This window comes from Aethalodelphis obliquidens, unplaced genomic scaffold (genome assembly GCF_003676395.1).
Source record: "Aethalodelphis obliquidens isolate GAN/ISIS:26980383/991018 unplaced genomic scaffold, ASM367639v1 scaffold9, whole genome shotgun sequence".
In the NCBI taxonomy this organism is placed as follows: Eukaryota; Metazoa; Chordata; class Mammalia; order Artiodactyla; family Delphinidae; genus Aethalodelphis; species Aethalodelphis obliquidens.
The window spans coordinates 44,341,685-44,355,996 of NW_020837953.1; the positions used below are offsets into that span (position 1 = coordinate 44,341,685).

Sequence of the window (14,312 nt, forward strand, 5' to 3'; positions counted from 1 at the left end):
TTTACAGGCAGCAACGGGCACGAGTTTGTCTTCCTCCTGAAGGGCCATGAAGATCTGCGGCAGGACGAGCGAGTGATGCAGCTCTTCGGCCTGGTCAACACCCTTCTGGCCAATGACCCAACATCTCTTCGGAAAAACCTCAGGTATTCAGGATGCCGAGAAAATGGCACTGATTTGAGAAATCTTCTAGTTATTTCTTAACATCTCTCCAGGTAGTCATGTACCTTTGCCAAATAAATAATTACATACCTGACAGGAAGTCATCAAAAGCCAAGGTGTCAAAGAGAGAAATTCTCCAGGTTTTTAGACTATTCTCATGGGAAATGCCTTTGATAACCTCCAGAGGATTCAGAAAGGAACACTTTGTGGCCTTTAGACTGGAGATTGCACAAATTCAATGTGTTCTACCCTTACAGGATGACAGCCCTGCCAAGCCCTTCCTGTCCTCAGTCTTCTCTTACTCCTCTTTCTGTTAAGAACATAGATATGGGGCTTCCCTGGTGGCGCAGTGGTTGAGAGTCCACCTGCCGATGCAGGGGACACGGGTTTGTGTCCCGGTCTGGGAAGATCCCACATGCCGCGGAGCGGCTGGGCCCGTGAGCCATGGCCACTGAGCCTGCGTGTCTGGAGTCTGTGCTCCGCAACCGGAGATGCCACAACAGTGAGAGGCCCGCGTACCACCAAAAAAAAAAAAAAAAAGTTCTACTCTGTTTTCTGCTCAGTGACCCTGCTTCCTCATGGGTTTTAGCATCCAGAGATATGCTGTCATTCCCTTATCAACCAATTCGGGCCTCATCGGCTGGGTCCCCCACTGTGACACGCTGCACGCCCTCATCCGGGACTACAGGGAGAAAAAGAAGATCCTTCTCAACATCGAGCATCGCATCATGCTGCGGGTATGTGATGAGTCTGCCAGGCCCAACCCTTTAGTGTCTCGGAGGCAAAACTCACCAGTCGGGGAATCTGTACAAAGCTGCTTTTCTCGTTCTCTCGTGTCCATCACTGAAAAATCTGTTTGAGGGAATTAGCTGTTGACAAAGGATTAATGATGTGAGTCCTAAAGCAGATAACCTTCTCTGAGAAACAGAAGGATCCTAAAGCCCAGAAATTAGGTTTCCATCACCCTCCGTGAGACTGGACAGCATTATGTATCAGGCAACATGTATCTACTGAATACTAATAATGTATACAGAGCACTGCCTGGCCATATGGGGAAATAATGCTTAGTAGGTGTGTGAGTGAGGAGAACGAGAATTGTTTGTTGCCCAAAACCTTGAACCTTTCAGTGTTCTCGTTCGTACCGGTAGGCTGGCACTGAGGCAAGGCCCGTTTTGCCCTTACGCCCTGGCACTTCCTGTGGTCATTGGGTTAGAGTGACCACTGCTTTTCTTTGTTTCCCTTCTCCTTTTGGCGGTGGTGGGGAAATTAGAACCCAGCCCTGCCTGGCCGTGGAGCCTTGTTTCTTCCTGGGTGTGAGCTGCCTATCTCAGGCCGCCCCTCACAGCCCTTGTGTCCTGGTGCAGATGGCTCCAGACTACGACCACCTGACTCTGATGCAGAAGGTCGAGGTGTTTGAGCACGCCGTCAACAACACAGCTGGGGACGACCTGGCCAGGCTGCTGTGGCTGAAGAGCCCCAGCTCCGAGGTACGGCACCCCACCCCACCCCACCCCACCCCACTCGTGCCACTGCCCTTTGGTGCACCCCCTCGGGTCAGGAATGGTTTTCTTGTTTGTTCCTGTGCACCTGGTGGACGAGTCTCTGTAATGATCAGCTGTGGATGATGGGCAGTCTTTTAGAGCAGAAACTGAAAGGGCGAGCCATGCAGTCTAGCAGTAGTTAGTAGTTTCAAGTTTCAACCATTGCTTTACGATAGTATTTTATTAAGGCTGTTAAATCTTTTTCATATGTATTATAAATTTCCTATTTTTCAATTTTGTTAACAGTATGTTTCTCAGTTTGAAATTTTTGTTTTGTTTTGATGTGCATTTTTAAATGTTAGATGTTAATAGATTTTTAATCCTTTGCTTTAAAGTCTACCTTTGGCTTTATATTTAGAAAGTCTCCACCTCAAGATTACTTATCTTTTCTTGTACTAATTATAAGATTTGTGATGTGATATGATACTGCTGTATGATAAATACAAAAGATGTTAAGAGAGTAAATTACATAAGTTCTTATCACAAGGGAAAAAAAAAGATTTGTGTTTACATTTAAATCCTTAACCCAAGTTGGAATTTAAAGTTAGGGCATAAATTTAATTCTTTTAAGACGATGAAGTAATATTTTAGTATTACCAAATCATCCATCCTTTCACCACTATTTAAAAGAGTCAATTTTTATTATATACTAAATTCTTATATGCCTTTGGATTTCTTTCTAGAATTTCTATTTCATTGATCTTTCTGCCTGTTTCTCCTCAAGTATCCCACTGTTAATACAAGTCTCTTCTCATTGGCTATTTACATATAATTTTTTTCCAGATAAATTTTGGGATCATTTTGTCAAGGTCTCCCAAAAACGTGCCAATGAATTTTTATTGAAATTACATTAAGTGTATTGAATAATCTGGGAGGATAGTACATCTTTTCAATCTTAAGTGGATATCCTTAAATGGATATTTTCACTGACTCACGTCTTTATATTTCTAAGCAAAGTTTAATTTATTTATTCATCTAAGTTCTGCACATTTCTAATTAAGTTTATTCTGAGCATAGTTTATCTTTGTAATTATGAATGTGATTTTGGTTCCCTTATACGTTCTAACTGCTTATTGATGGACTATAAGCAAACAACTGATTGGGGTATAATTATGTTGAAACAAGTTAGTTTCCAGAGCCTTGGTTCACATGTGCTCCTGTGTTCTAGGTGTGGTTTGATCGAAGAACCAATTACACCCGTTCTTTAGCAGTCATGTCCATGGTTGGGTATATTTTGGGCCTGGGCGATAGGTGAGTGAATTTGTTTCTTTGAGTCTTGCTTCTTGAATGGCTTCATTTTGTAGCCATTGTAGTTTTCTTGAATGGCTTCATTTTGTTTTCCAGTGAGATTTATGACCATTTGGTAAGTATTTGTATTTTGTACTTCAGACACTTTTTGGGGCATCAACCTTAGTCCCCTATTTATTGTCCATGCCAACAGAACAACACATCAAACTAAAGAGAAGAAAAACAATAGTTCAAGGGTACTACTTTCTCCGTAGGTTGGTTTAATGTATTAAAACCCATATTAAATCCAGTTGATTTTATTGACTCAATAAACGTTTATCAGTCACCACCATGCTACGATAAATAATTCTATTTCCTTAATTGAAACCAACCAAAGTAGATCCTTCTGATATTCCTACATAATACATTTCATCCTAGTGTACTGACTGAAAAAGTAGTTTAGGAATGTTCAGAAATTCAAAACAAAAACAACTAGTATTCCGACGTCTACTGTTCTTCTCCTGAGATCATGTTTCACGCAATTATTTGAGAGTGAAAAAAATTTTATCCCACAGAAATAATAAATTCCTGTTTTTAAAAAACTCAGAGGGACTTCCCTGGTGGTCCACTGGTTAAGACTCCGTGCTCCCAATGCAGGGGGCACGGTTCAATCCGTGGTCAGGGAACTAAGATCCAAAAAAAAAACTTAGTAAAACACCTGTTGAATTGGCTCAGGGGCTCAGGGAGATGAGACCCTATGATAGGTGCCGAGTAGCGAAGATAGAGCCTTGTCGCTCTGAGATGCCGGCACTGCCAGAAACCATTTATCCTGGGACCAAAGACCTTGGGGTAGCAAATTGTCTCGGTATCATGGGGCAGCTTGTGATTCACACAGATAAATTCTCATTTGAGCCCTAGGGCAGGGGTCGGCAAACCTTTTCCGTAAAGGGCCAGATAATAAATATTTTAGGCTTCGCTGGCCATACGATCTCCGTCACAACTACTCGTATCTGCTGCTGTAGCATAAAAGCAGCCTGAAACAATATATAAACAAATGAGTGTGGCTGTGTCCCAGTAAAAGTTTACTTACAAAAGTTGGAGGGGTGCTGCTAGATTTTGCCTGAGTGCTGTAGTTAGCCAGCCCCTGGCCTAGAGTCTCACAGACTTGGGGATTTGTTCATCTGTGCTGCTCTCTTGACCTCCCCCGGTCTCTCTTCTGTTTCTCAAAGACACCCATCCAACCTGATGCTGGACCGGCTGAGCGGGAAGATCCTGCACATTGACTTTGGGGACTGCTTTGAGGTGAACACGCGTTCCAGAACACCACGTAACCTCACCTTCCCGGATGATCACTTTCCACCCCGCTCCAACCACTTAGGCAAACTTAAGCCCAAAATGCATTATCCTCACCCCTGCCTCTCCTACCAAGGTGATAGAAAATCAGTCTCATAAATGACATCCATGCTCTTTGATACTTGCTGTAATTGGACTCAGAAAAAGGGGGATGGGGGGCACGGTTCACAACCCTCCTTTGTTTGTTTGTTTTTTTCTTTTCGGCCGCTCCGCGCGGCACGTGGGAGACACTTGGGATCTTGGTTCGCAGACTAGGGAATCAAACCCACGCCCCCTGCATTGGAAGGGCGGAGTCTTAACCACTGGACCACCAGGGAAGTCCTTTATAATTTTTTTTTTAAGTTTCTTTTTTTTTTTTTTTTTATGTGGACCATTTTTAAAGTCTTTGTTGAATTTGTTACAGTATGCTTCTGTTGGTTTTTTTTTTTTGATGTTTTGGTGTTTTGGCCACAAAGCATGTGGGATTTAGTTCCCTACCAGGGATCAAACCCGTACCCCCTGCACTGGAAGGCGAAGTCTTAACCAGGGAAGTCCCCACACACCCTCTTTAAGTGGAGGAATCCCTTATCCTTGACATGGCCTGCTGGTCAAAGGCCTGGGCGTGATGCACGCTTGTCTTTTTCTTTTTTTCTCTCTTTTTCTCCCTCTCTCTTTCCTCTCTTTCTCTCTCCCCACCCTCCCTCTCCCCCTCTCCCCATTTCTCCCCCTCTCCCTCTCCCCCACCCTCTCTCTTTTATTTTTAGTTGTCTATTCGATCCCACTGACAAGACCCGTCACTAAACTCAAGCTGCTTCCTTTCTGTGCTCTAATTGAAGTCGGTGCTGGTGATGCAAAGGAAAGCCACTTGCCTGCCCCTGGCTTCAGCTGAGGAAAAGTCTAACCAGTGGACTTGGTTTTTCCCTTTATTATCCTTAGGTTGCTATGACCAGAGAGAAATTCCCAGAGAAGATTCCATTTAGACTAACGAGAATGTTGACCAATGCTATGGAGGTGAGTGGATATTGATAATGAGCTGATTTGAAGTGGGACCGATACAGTTCCAACCCTCTCTGAGGACAGACTTGCTTCCTTGTTAGATCTCCAGTTCCCCAAATGCCCAGGTTATTCTGTAGTCGTTTCTTGGTATTTTCCATTGTGTTAGAAATGACTTGTCTTTGAAAGTCTACCAACCTTTACTCCAGACCTTGTTTCATATGAATCACAGTCCTGACCTGACCCTTTGCTCTGAAGACATTCCCAGCCTGGCCCATCAGTAATGGGCTAAGTCGTCTTCCTGAGTGGAGGTGACACGCCTTCTTGACTGCCTGACTTTCGGTTGTAAGGCCTTCAGGGGCCAGTGTTGGTGACCTCTGTGGTGAATGGCTCTGGCCCATCTGCAGGTCACGGGCCTGGACGGCAACTACAGAATCACATGCCACACGGTGATGGAAGTGCTTCGGGAGCACAAGGACAGCGTCATGGCTGTGCTGGAAGCCTTCGTCTATGACCCCTTGCTGAACTGGAGGCTGATGGACAGTGAGTCTTAGCAAGTGCCTGGGAACTGGAGTCCGCACTCTCCCAAAGTGGGAGTATCTGACGCATTCCATTTCACGATCCTGTCCCCCTTCAAGCGCGGAGCCCAAGACACGTTACTAGGCTACCGCATTACATTTTCACAAAGCAGCTCTGGTGGCTGGAAATGAATTTCAAGTATTTTATTAACTAAGACAGAAAACTCCAGTCATCAGTTTAGATACTAATTGAAACCTTTTTCAGGGTAAATTAAGTACTCTAATGATTTTTGTTTAGGTTTCATGTTGAGTAGCAGATGGAATTTTGACAGGAGATGCAAGCAGTTGTGGTATCTCAGCAATATCTCAGTCTATTCCTTTTTCCTACCTCCTTAGAAGGTATTGACTAATAAGAGGCGTCTTTTCCACTGTGCTTGTCATACTTTCACCTTGTTGTCTGGTTTACATTGTCTGAATCCAGCTCAACTATATAAAGTGTCCCTCAGGATGGGATACCTGTGCTAACAGGTACCCGTTTTCTCCCGAGCAATACGTCTTTGGTTCTTCTCTCTTAGGGGTTATAGCTTTTGGGAAAATTATATTTTTATGATTATAAGAAAATATATCAATCAAGTTTTTTTCAAGTCAAAATTTGAAGCACTTTTTAATCCTCCCTTTATTTCTTTCCCTAGCAAATACCAAAGGCAACAAGCGATCACGAACGAGGACAGATTCCTACTCTGCTGGCCAGTCAGTAGGTGGGCGCATCCCCTGAAGGGTTGCAGATTCTGTCCTTTTCTGTCCATAGTGTTTCTAGAAGAGGGTGAGCTCTGTCACTGCCTTTAGGAAGCATGACTTAAAGTAGCAAGCACCTAACGTGTGTTTTATTTAATGCCTCTCAGGAAGGCGTGGGTAGCTAAAGCTCAGAAATTTTGATCAACTATCCAATCTTAATCTATCTGTAAAAACATAGTTAAAAGTATGTCTGGGGCTTCCCTGGTGGCGCAGTGGTTGAGAGTCCACCTGCCGATGCAGGGGACACGGGTTCGTGCCCCGGTCCGGGAGGATCCCACATGCCGCGGAGCACCTGGGCCCGTGAGCCATGGCCGCTGAGCCTGCCCGTCCGGAGCCTGTGCTCCGCAATGGGAGAGAACACAGCAGTGAGAGGCCCGTGTACTGCAGAAGAAAAAAAAAAAAAAAAAGTATGTCTGAATATTAGCCTGTATTTAGCCTGCCCTTTAATGGTGCCTGGGCTGTGATAATTACTAGCTATAATACCTTAATCCTAAAGCTTTGTTAATAGCTCAGAAATAGGAAGATGGAAGCAGCAGAAATATACTCACACTGCTGCCTGAGGAGCTGGGAAACCACATGAAACATTGTTTCCAAGAATGTGGTCCACAGAACAGGGTTCCAAGAAGATAATGTCCTTCCAAGAGCCAGAACAGGGTCAGCTTATTAAATGCTCTGACACGTCTCAAAGTAAAGCTGTTTAACGTTGTTTACCCTTGCCCTTTGCTCCCTACCCTGAGCCCAACCCTTTGACCTCCACATCTAACAACATCCTACACAGTCATCCTTTAGGAAGCATTGTCAGGGTGTATAACAGTAAAATATTCTCTACAAATACTTATGGAATATTTGCAACTAGTTACTTAGCTAAGCCAAATAGTGTTTAGAGGTGCAAAAAGAATGTGAGATACCAGGAATGCCCTGAAGAGCACACAGTCCCATTATGGAATTGACCAGAGTATATATGAAATAATAAAGAGAAGAGTGCACTGCACAGGTACACATAATTTGGTTGGTAACAGAGGGATGGTGGGCCTTAGAAAGGAGGTATCGCTCTGAACTGCAGTGGTTTAGGGAGATCGTGGGCTGGTGGAATTTAAGCTGAGCCTTACTGGATGGATGGAATCTGGATGTGTAAAAAGGAAGAGAGTGTTCTCGGCAGGAAATTGAGATCCTGGATTGGTATCATTTATGAATAGCTTGGACTCTACACTGGATACCATAAATACCTGAATCACCCACGGTGTCTGGGGGGCCTCATACAGATGACTGGCCTCACCCAAATTACGTGATACTTACTGGTTTAACTCTCAGGGTCCACCTCCTTAATACATTATTGCAGAGGGGAATCAGGACAGCCTGTTCTGGTGGCACCAGGTGCTGGTGGACCTGGTTGTTTTTATGTGGCTTAAAAGTTAAGTTCCAGGGACTTCCCTGGTGGCGCAGTGGTGAAGAATCTGCCTGCCAATGCAGGGGACACGGATTCAAGCCCTGGTCTGGGAAGATCCCACATGCCGCAGAGCAACTAAGACCGTGTGCCACAACTACTGAGCCTGTGCTCTAGAGCCCGTGAGCCACAACTGCTGAGCCCGTGTGCCCCAACTACCGAAGCCTGCACGCCTAGAGCCCGTGCTTCTCAACAAGAGAAGCCACTGCAGTGAGAAGCCCTCACACCGCAACAAAGAGTAGCCCCCGCTCGCCGCAACTAGAGAAAGCCCGCGTGCAGCAACGAAGACCCAACACAGCCATAAATAAATAAATAAATTTATTTATTTTTTTTAAATGAAGTTCCAGGGACTCATTAATAAAAGTAGTATTATTACTAGCTTCAGTTTGAAGGCCTGTGATGTCCAAGGACAATGTGTAAATAACTTCATAGTTCTGATTCTAGACTGCTCTCCTGAAGGCCACAGTCATTGGAGGGTGACCCTAAAGCTTGTGGACTTTTTCTCCCCAGAATTGATGTATAAATTCCTCCAAGGAATAACATTTCAGTCACGTGTGTGACCCCTTGAAAGCTAGTTTTCTTTATGTTATTACCAGTTTTTGTCCAACCAGATTTTGTTACCGGATCTTTGACTCGTGATCCTATTCTGTGTGTCAGAACAGTTTATTAATGCTGTATGTTTGCAGATTCATGCTTTGCAGATTTAAAAAAAAGTTTTTTTGGCTGCGCCATGCAGCTTGTGGGATCTCAGGTCCCTGACCAGGGATTGAACCCGGGCCACAGCAGTGAAGGCACCAAATCCTAAACACTAGACCACCCAGGAACTCACTAAAAACTTTTAAATACATAAAGAGTAACATAACACTTCCTCTCTCCTTTCCCCTCTGAGATAGGTAGGGCAGGTGTTAAAGGGAATATAGTACATGAAGAATTAGAGCTAACACCTTGAAACAGTGGCTTCTTGGTGTTTGAATTTTCTGCTAACTGATTTTTTTCCTCCTAGAAATTTTGGATGGTGTGGAACTTGGGGAACCAGCCCATAAGAAAACAGGGACCACAGTGCCAGAATCTATTCATTCTTTCAGTAAGTCCAGCCTCTGAGGAATCACACCAGTGACTAGCTCATTAAGAAAATAGCAGCTGTGTGCACCATGATGAGGGTCAGTAAGAGGAAGCAACAAAACTGCCTTTGAGCAGAAAAGACCCTGTGAATTTCTCATTATATTCTGAGGACAAAGCTAGACAAAGAAGAAGAATTACTCAACATTTACAAAGTGAATATTTGAGAAAACAGGGGCATCCATTGAACCTGTTGTGATGATCCAATCTTACTGTTATTTCTACTTTTGTGTATTCCAGTTGGAGACGGTTTGGTGAAACCAGAGGCCCTAAATAAGAAAGCTATTCAGATTATTAACAGAGTTCGAGATAAGCTCACTGGTGAGTGTGTGTATGTGTTTACTTGAGAGGGACATAAAATCTCCTTTAGTGGGTGGTTGGCCCAGTTTCCAGTGGTGTTGGTGCCTAAACTTTGACCCTGTGCTGCTAACTGGAGTGTCTCTGAGGCCATCAGTTAAGGACCCTCTCTGATTCTCTAATGACCAATAAACTTTCTTTAAGTAATGTTGTTAACCTTGTTTTAACAGTGAAGTTTAACAGTGAAGTTCTGTTGGGTCCAGAGTCAGCCAGATTCAGGCAAAACTTTTCTTATTATCATGGCTTGATATCAGAGCAGATCTGACCACTTGATGCGTTGCCCATCTGTGCTCAGGTAGCTGTTACGGAGTGGAGAACATGGAAGGGGAGAAACACATACTTTTGAACAGGAGACATGTCACATTAACCAGATGGTGTGACTTGGGGGTGGGAGGCGGGGAGGCAAAAGACCCCTCAGAAGGCGGTGAGGATGAACTGAGACGTGGGAGGCCCAGCACTGAGCATAGGGCCTGGCACTAAGCTTTGTCGTCAAGGCACATTGGTTTATTGAGCGCCCGCAAGTGCTAGATGCTGAAGAAACGGTGTTGGTAAAAACAGGCAGCTTCCCTGCCTTCGTGGGGCTTAGAATCTAAAGAGGAGTACTGTTATGAGTGGAAGAGAGAGACTGGGGCTATGATGCCAGTAACAGGGAATTTAAGTTCAGGAGTTCAGGAAAAGCTTTCCTCAGCAAACTACCCATGAGCTTAAAATCTGAAAGAGGAGTTGATTAGGGCAGATTGTTGCAGGTAAAGGAGGGAGCATAGCAAGGAAAAAGGTCCGAAAGCCTGCCAGTCTTAACTGCCCCGGAGAAAGGTGGGAGGAGCACAACGCAAAATGTTTTGACTCTGGGTAGGCCAGGGCCAGATCACACAGGACCTTATATTTTTATCCTATGTCTTATGGGCAGTGGGAAACCACTGAAAGGTTTTAAGGGGTTGGGGAGCCTGGGCGGGTTTGCATTGTGACATCCTGCCTGCTCTGGCTACGGGTGGAGCAGGGGCTCAGGGGAGGAAGCAGTTGCCACAGTCGTGCAGGCCGGACAGTCGATTAGACAAGAGTGGCAGCGGAGGTGGATTCAAGAGCCATTTAGAAGGTTAAAGCCAGAGGATTGATGGTGGGGCATGAGGGGTGGGGCGGGATCAAGTGTGGCTCCAAGTCTCTGGTGACCTTCTGAGAGCTGTGATGAGCCTGACAGCCAGACTAAAGCAATTGAAGAGAATGTGAAGTGAGAGAGAGAAGCCAGGGAATGGAGACAAGTTTGAAAACTCTTGAGAAGTTTGGCTGTGCAGGGAGGAGAGAGGATGAAGCTGGAGAAGGAGCAGTTGGAGAGGCTGTTTCTTCCTTCAGTAGGAGAGGAACGCGTTTACAAAAAAAGTGAGAACGTGAGGGGGAGAGTTTGCAGATATGAGTGAGAGGCAGGAAAGTCGATGTAAGGCTCCTAAGGAAGCAGCAGCGGTGGAGCAAAGGGCAGGTGATCTCGGCCTTAAGTGGGAGGAGGGACAGCTCTGTGGGGTAACAGGAAGGAAGGAGAGGAAGCCAGCACCTTGAACACGCCCGACACACTGTGCATTTAGCGAGTCCATTAAATCGCAGAGGGGGAGATGAGGGCGCTGGTGAGGGCGAGGAGCCAGAGGAGAGGCTGGGACGTTCAGGGAGAGCAGAGGACTTGGAGTGGCCCTTGCGGAGATGGGAAGGCACGCTGCCAGAGAAGCAGCACAGGCCGGCCAGGCAGCGCTCAGTGCCTGAGTGAGGTGGGAGAGTATGAATGTGTGATGAAAGCAGGCGGCCCTGCGGGAGGAAAGACTCGCAGGGGAGGCTAGAAGGATCGAAAAGAACCGGGTTCCTCGGCCACTTGCCCAACTCAGGGATGATTATGGACTAGAAGGAGGAGTCTTCATAAGCCCATCGGCCAGATCTTCGCCACTCCTGAACTCAGCCGACCGTAGGACTTTACCCTCCAGAACCGAGTATGTATTAAGAGGAGACTGGTGTTATCCAGGTCACGTGGAGGAGAATTTAAAATCCAACTGTTGTCTAGCCTTTATATTCATGTATGAGGAGGAACTGATTTGGGCTGCGGGGACAGGTAAGCCAAACGGGGCAACGAGGAATAACCGGGTGCAGACTGGATGCTTCTGTTTCTCACGTCCTAGGTCGGGACTTCTCTCACGATGAAACGTTGGATGTCCCAACACAAGTTGAGCTGCTCATCAAACAAGCAACATCCCATGAAAACCTCTGCCAGTGCTACATCGGCTGGTGAGTGGCCTGTCGAAGCACCTCTGTTCAGATAAGCAATCAGGACCCCACCCTGTGCCCCAAACCCAGAGTCACAGAAAAAGATTTGGGCGGGGGTGGGGGGGCAGTATCCATAAAGGGAAATCGTGTTTCAAATCTCTTTTAAAAAAAGTTTGTATTCTCTGTGCTCATTGTTCCAAAAAGGAGAAAATGGAGAAATGCGGACGTGTATTTGGAAGGCAAACACCAAAATAAATTAAAATTACATTTTATATTGGTTTAGAAGAATAGGTGAGGCCCCCTTATTTGGGGTGGGGGGGTTCTTTTGGGATTTTTGCTGTCAATTCAGAGATACGGGAAGGGTAGGAGAAGAAACCAAAGCAGAGACAGAAGGAGATGAAAAGGCAAATTTATCATCCAGGATTGTAACCTCAAGGACCACTCTGGGGTCTGCTTTGATTAATCGCCCGAGGCACGCTTGAAGGTAGAAACTTGAGAGAGAGGGTGGCGGGGAGATGCCCTTCTGGGACCACAGCAGGCGTCAGCCCTGGACTGGAAATTATGAGCGTGTCCTGCACAATTAGGTGTGAAAGATCTCAGGGAACGTCCCAGGGGTTGTCAGACCTTGCTCTTTCCATTTTCAATGTATCCACGTAAAGCTTTGAAGAAGCCCAGATTATTAAAATACTCCTTTTCTCTCTGTCTCCTTAGGTGTCCTTTCTGGTAACTAGAGGCCCAGACATGCCCACAGCATTTCTCTTGAGGCTTTTGTACTTTGGTATATGCTTCCCTAAACTGAAGCCATGGTGAGAAAGTTCAGCTCTGTTAAATATTTTGAAATGTAAATGAAAAGAACTACTGTATATTAAAAGTTGGTTTGAACCAACTTTCTAGCTGCTGTTGAAGAATATATTGTCAGAAACACAAGGCTTGATTTGGTTCCCAGGACAGTAAACGCAGTAATACTACAGAAATCAAGCCATTGATTTTGGGGAACAGAAGATTTCATAACTTTAGAAATACGGGTTTTGACTTAACTCACAGAAGAACTCATAAGCGTTTGCTGACAGAAGAATGGCCTAGTCGATGCTCTCGACATGGACACAGCAAACTCAGCACAGTCATGAAGCCTCAGGTCCTGGAGGACACGGATTAGGGTTCTGAACTGTAAGGAAGCAGGAGAAGTTGACTTGGTCACCTTCGCCCATCTCATTACCTCACTGGTCCATGGACGGCAGCAACAACCCTTGCACGATGGGCCAAAATGGATGGAAAAGGTCTGTCTTCTGCCTCACCCGTGATGCTGCACCGTACACACTTCAAGACTGGAGCCACTCGGAGGGGAGTTTCTTCAGATCGCCGGGCGGCCTCGGCTGAGCAGATACACGGAGCGGATCACAGAGCAGTAGGAGGCCCACACTGGCCTCCCCCAGCATGGTTCTGGGATGTTTTCAGTGAGGTCTGAACGCTCTGTGTTTAGAGCAAGGCCTTGGAATACAGGAATGCTGTCATGGAGGTGCTGACACAGAGGGGGATGGTCTAGTACATGTTGGGAATTAGGAGCAAAAGAAATATTAAACTAAATGCACAAGATACAAAGTGTAGCCATGTCTAGACACCATGTTGTATCTGAATAATTTTTGTGCCAATAAATGACATCAGAATTTTAAAAACATGTATATGAGTGGCTTTTTATTCCTACTTATTAGTCAGTTCATAAAGGAAGCAGTTACTTCTTCAACATTCGTTAACACTGAGTACTGGGACTGTGCAGGACAAGGGTCTACGTGACGTGGTCTCCATCCTTGGCTTGTTCACGGCCAGACGAGGTGGAGCCGGCATCTCAGGAGCAGACTGATAAAGCCACCGGGCTGCGTGGTGAGGAGAGCCACGTGCAGGGCGCTAGCCTTGGGTGGGGTCACTGATTCCACTGGGCGAACCAGGAAAGCCTCACAGAAAGGGGGGACACTTGCCAAGGGTCTTAAAGGAGGAGTGGGAGTTTGTCAGATGAAGCAAGTGAGGACGTTCTCAGCAGAAAAGAAGTATGAAAGCACAATATTGTGCAGGAATGGCAAGTGTTAACTTGAACCATATTAGATTGTAGATATTTGGCCATTTTTATATGTGAAACAGCAGTTTCACACACTTGGACCTCATGGTTCAGCATGTCTGGCTCAGTGGTCAGTGGGAAATAAAAGGAATAATAGGAAAAAGAATAATAGGAACTAAAAGGAGGCTAGAAAGTAGAACCAGGCCAGACTGGCCTGCCTCACAGTTCAGCAGCAAGGAGTTTGAACCTGATGCTGTGGACAACAGGGAGGGAACCACGTGAAGTTTTAAAACAGAGAAATAGAACCTGAGTAGTGTTTTTAAGAGAAACTGGTATCAAACAGGTGGAAAGAAAATTAAAAGCTAGTAAGGCCTAGTAAAACTGCTGGAATAATGGAGAGGAGGGAACTGGCAAGTACTAGACACAGATTCCTCTGAAGAGAAAGCATGCCTACAGAGTTCTTCCAAATCCCTGTGGGCCATAGCTACCCAGTAAGAAATACTGAATCATACAAGCTATTTAAGGAACTTGTAAAATGG

The 14,312-nt window shown here is 45.5% G+C and overlaps 1 protein-coding gene across 5 annotated transcripts in view; it reads left to right on the top strand.

Annotated features, from left to right (window-relative positions):
* The window catches only part of MTOR (mechanistic target of rapamycin kinase), a 116,752-nt gene extending 103,353 nt beyond the window's left edge, over positions 1-13,399 (top strand). For 2 of the 5 annotated variants that reach the window (XM_027110193.1, XM_027110191.1), the window contains 12 exons: positions 8-143; positions 749-896; positions 1,524-1,646; positions 2,869-2,951; positions 4,157-4,229; positions 5,196-5,270; positions 5,660-5,795; positions 6,463-6,528; positions 9,013-9,093; positions 9,369-9,449; positions 11,639-11,744; positions 12,435-13,399. In XM_027110193.1, the coding sequence (XP_026965994.1) occupies positions 8-143; positions 749-896; positions 1,524-1,646; positions 2,869-2,951; positions 4,157-4,229; positions 5,196-5,270; positions 5,660-5,795; positions 6,463-6,528; positions 9,013-9,093; positions 9,369-9,449; positions 11,639-11,744; positions 12,435-12,450 (1,124 nt within the window). In that variant the 3' untranslated portion in view covers positions 12,451-13,399. Of the gene's footprint in view, positions 1-7; positions 144-748; positions 897-1,523; positions 1,647-2,868; positions 2,952-4,156; positions 4,230-5,195; positions 5,271-5,659; positions 5,796-6,462; positions 6,529-9,012; positions 9,094-9,368; positions 9,450-11,638; positions 11,745-12,434 lie in introns of those variants that run through there. The other 3 variants (XM_027110190.1, XM_027110192.1, XR_003433452.1) reach the window with 2 other exon arrangements.
* The last annotated feature ends 913 nt before the right edge of the window (positions 13,400-14,312 follow it).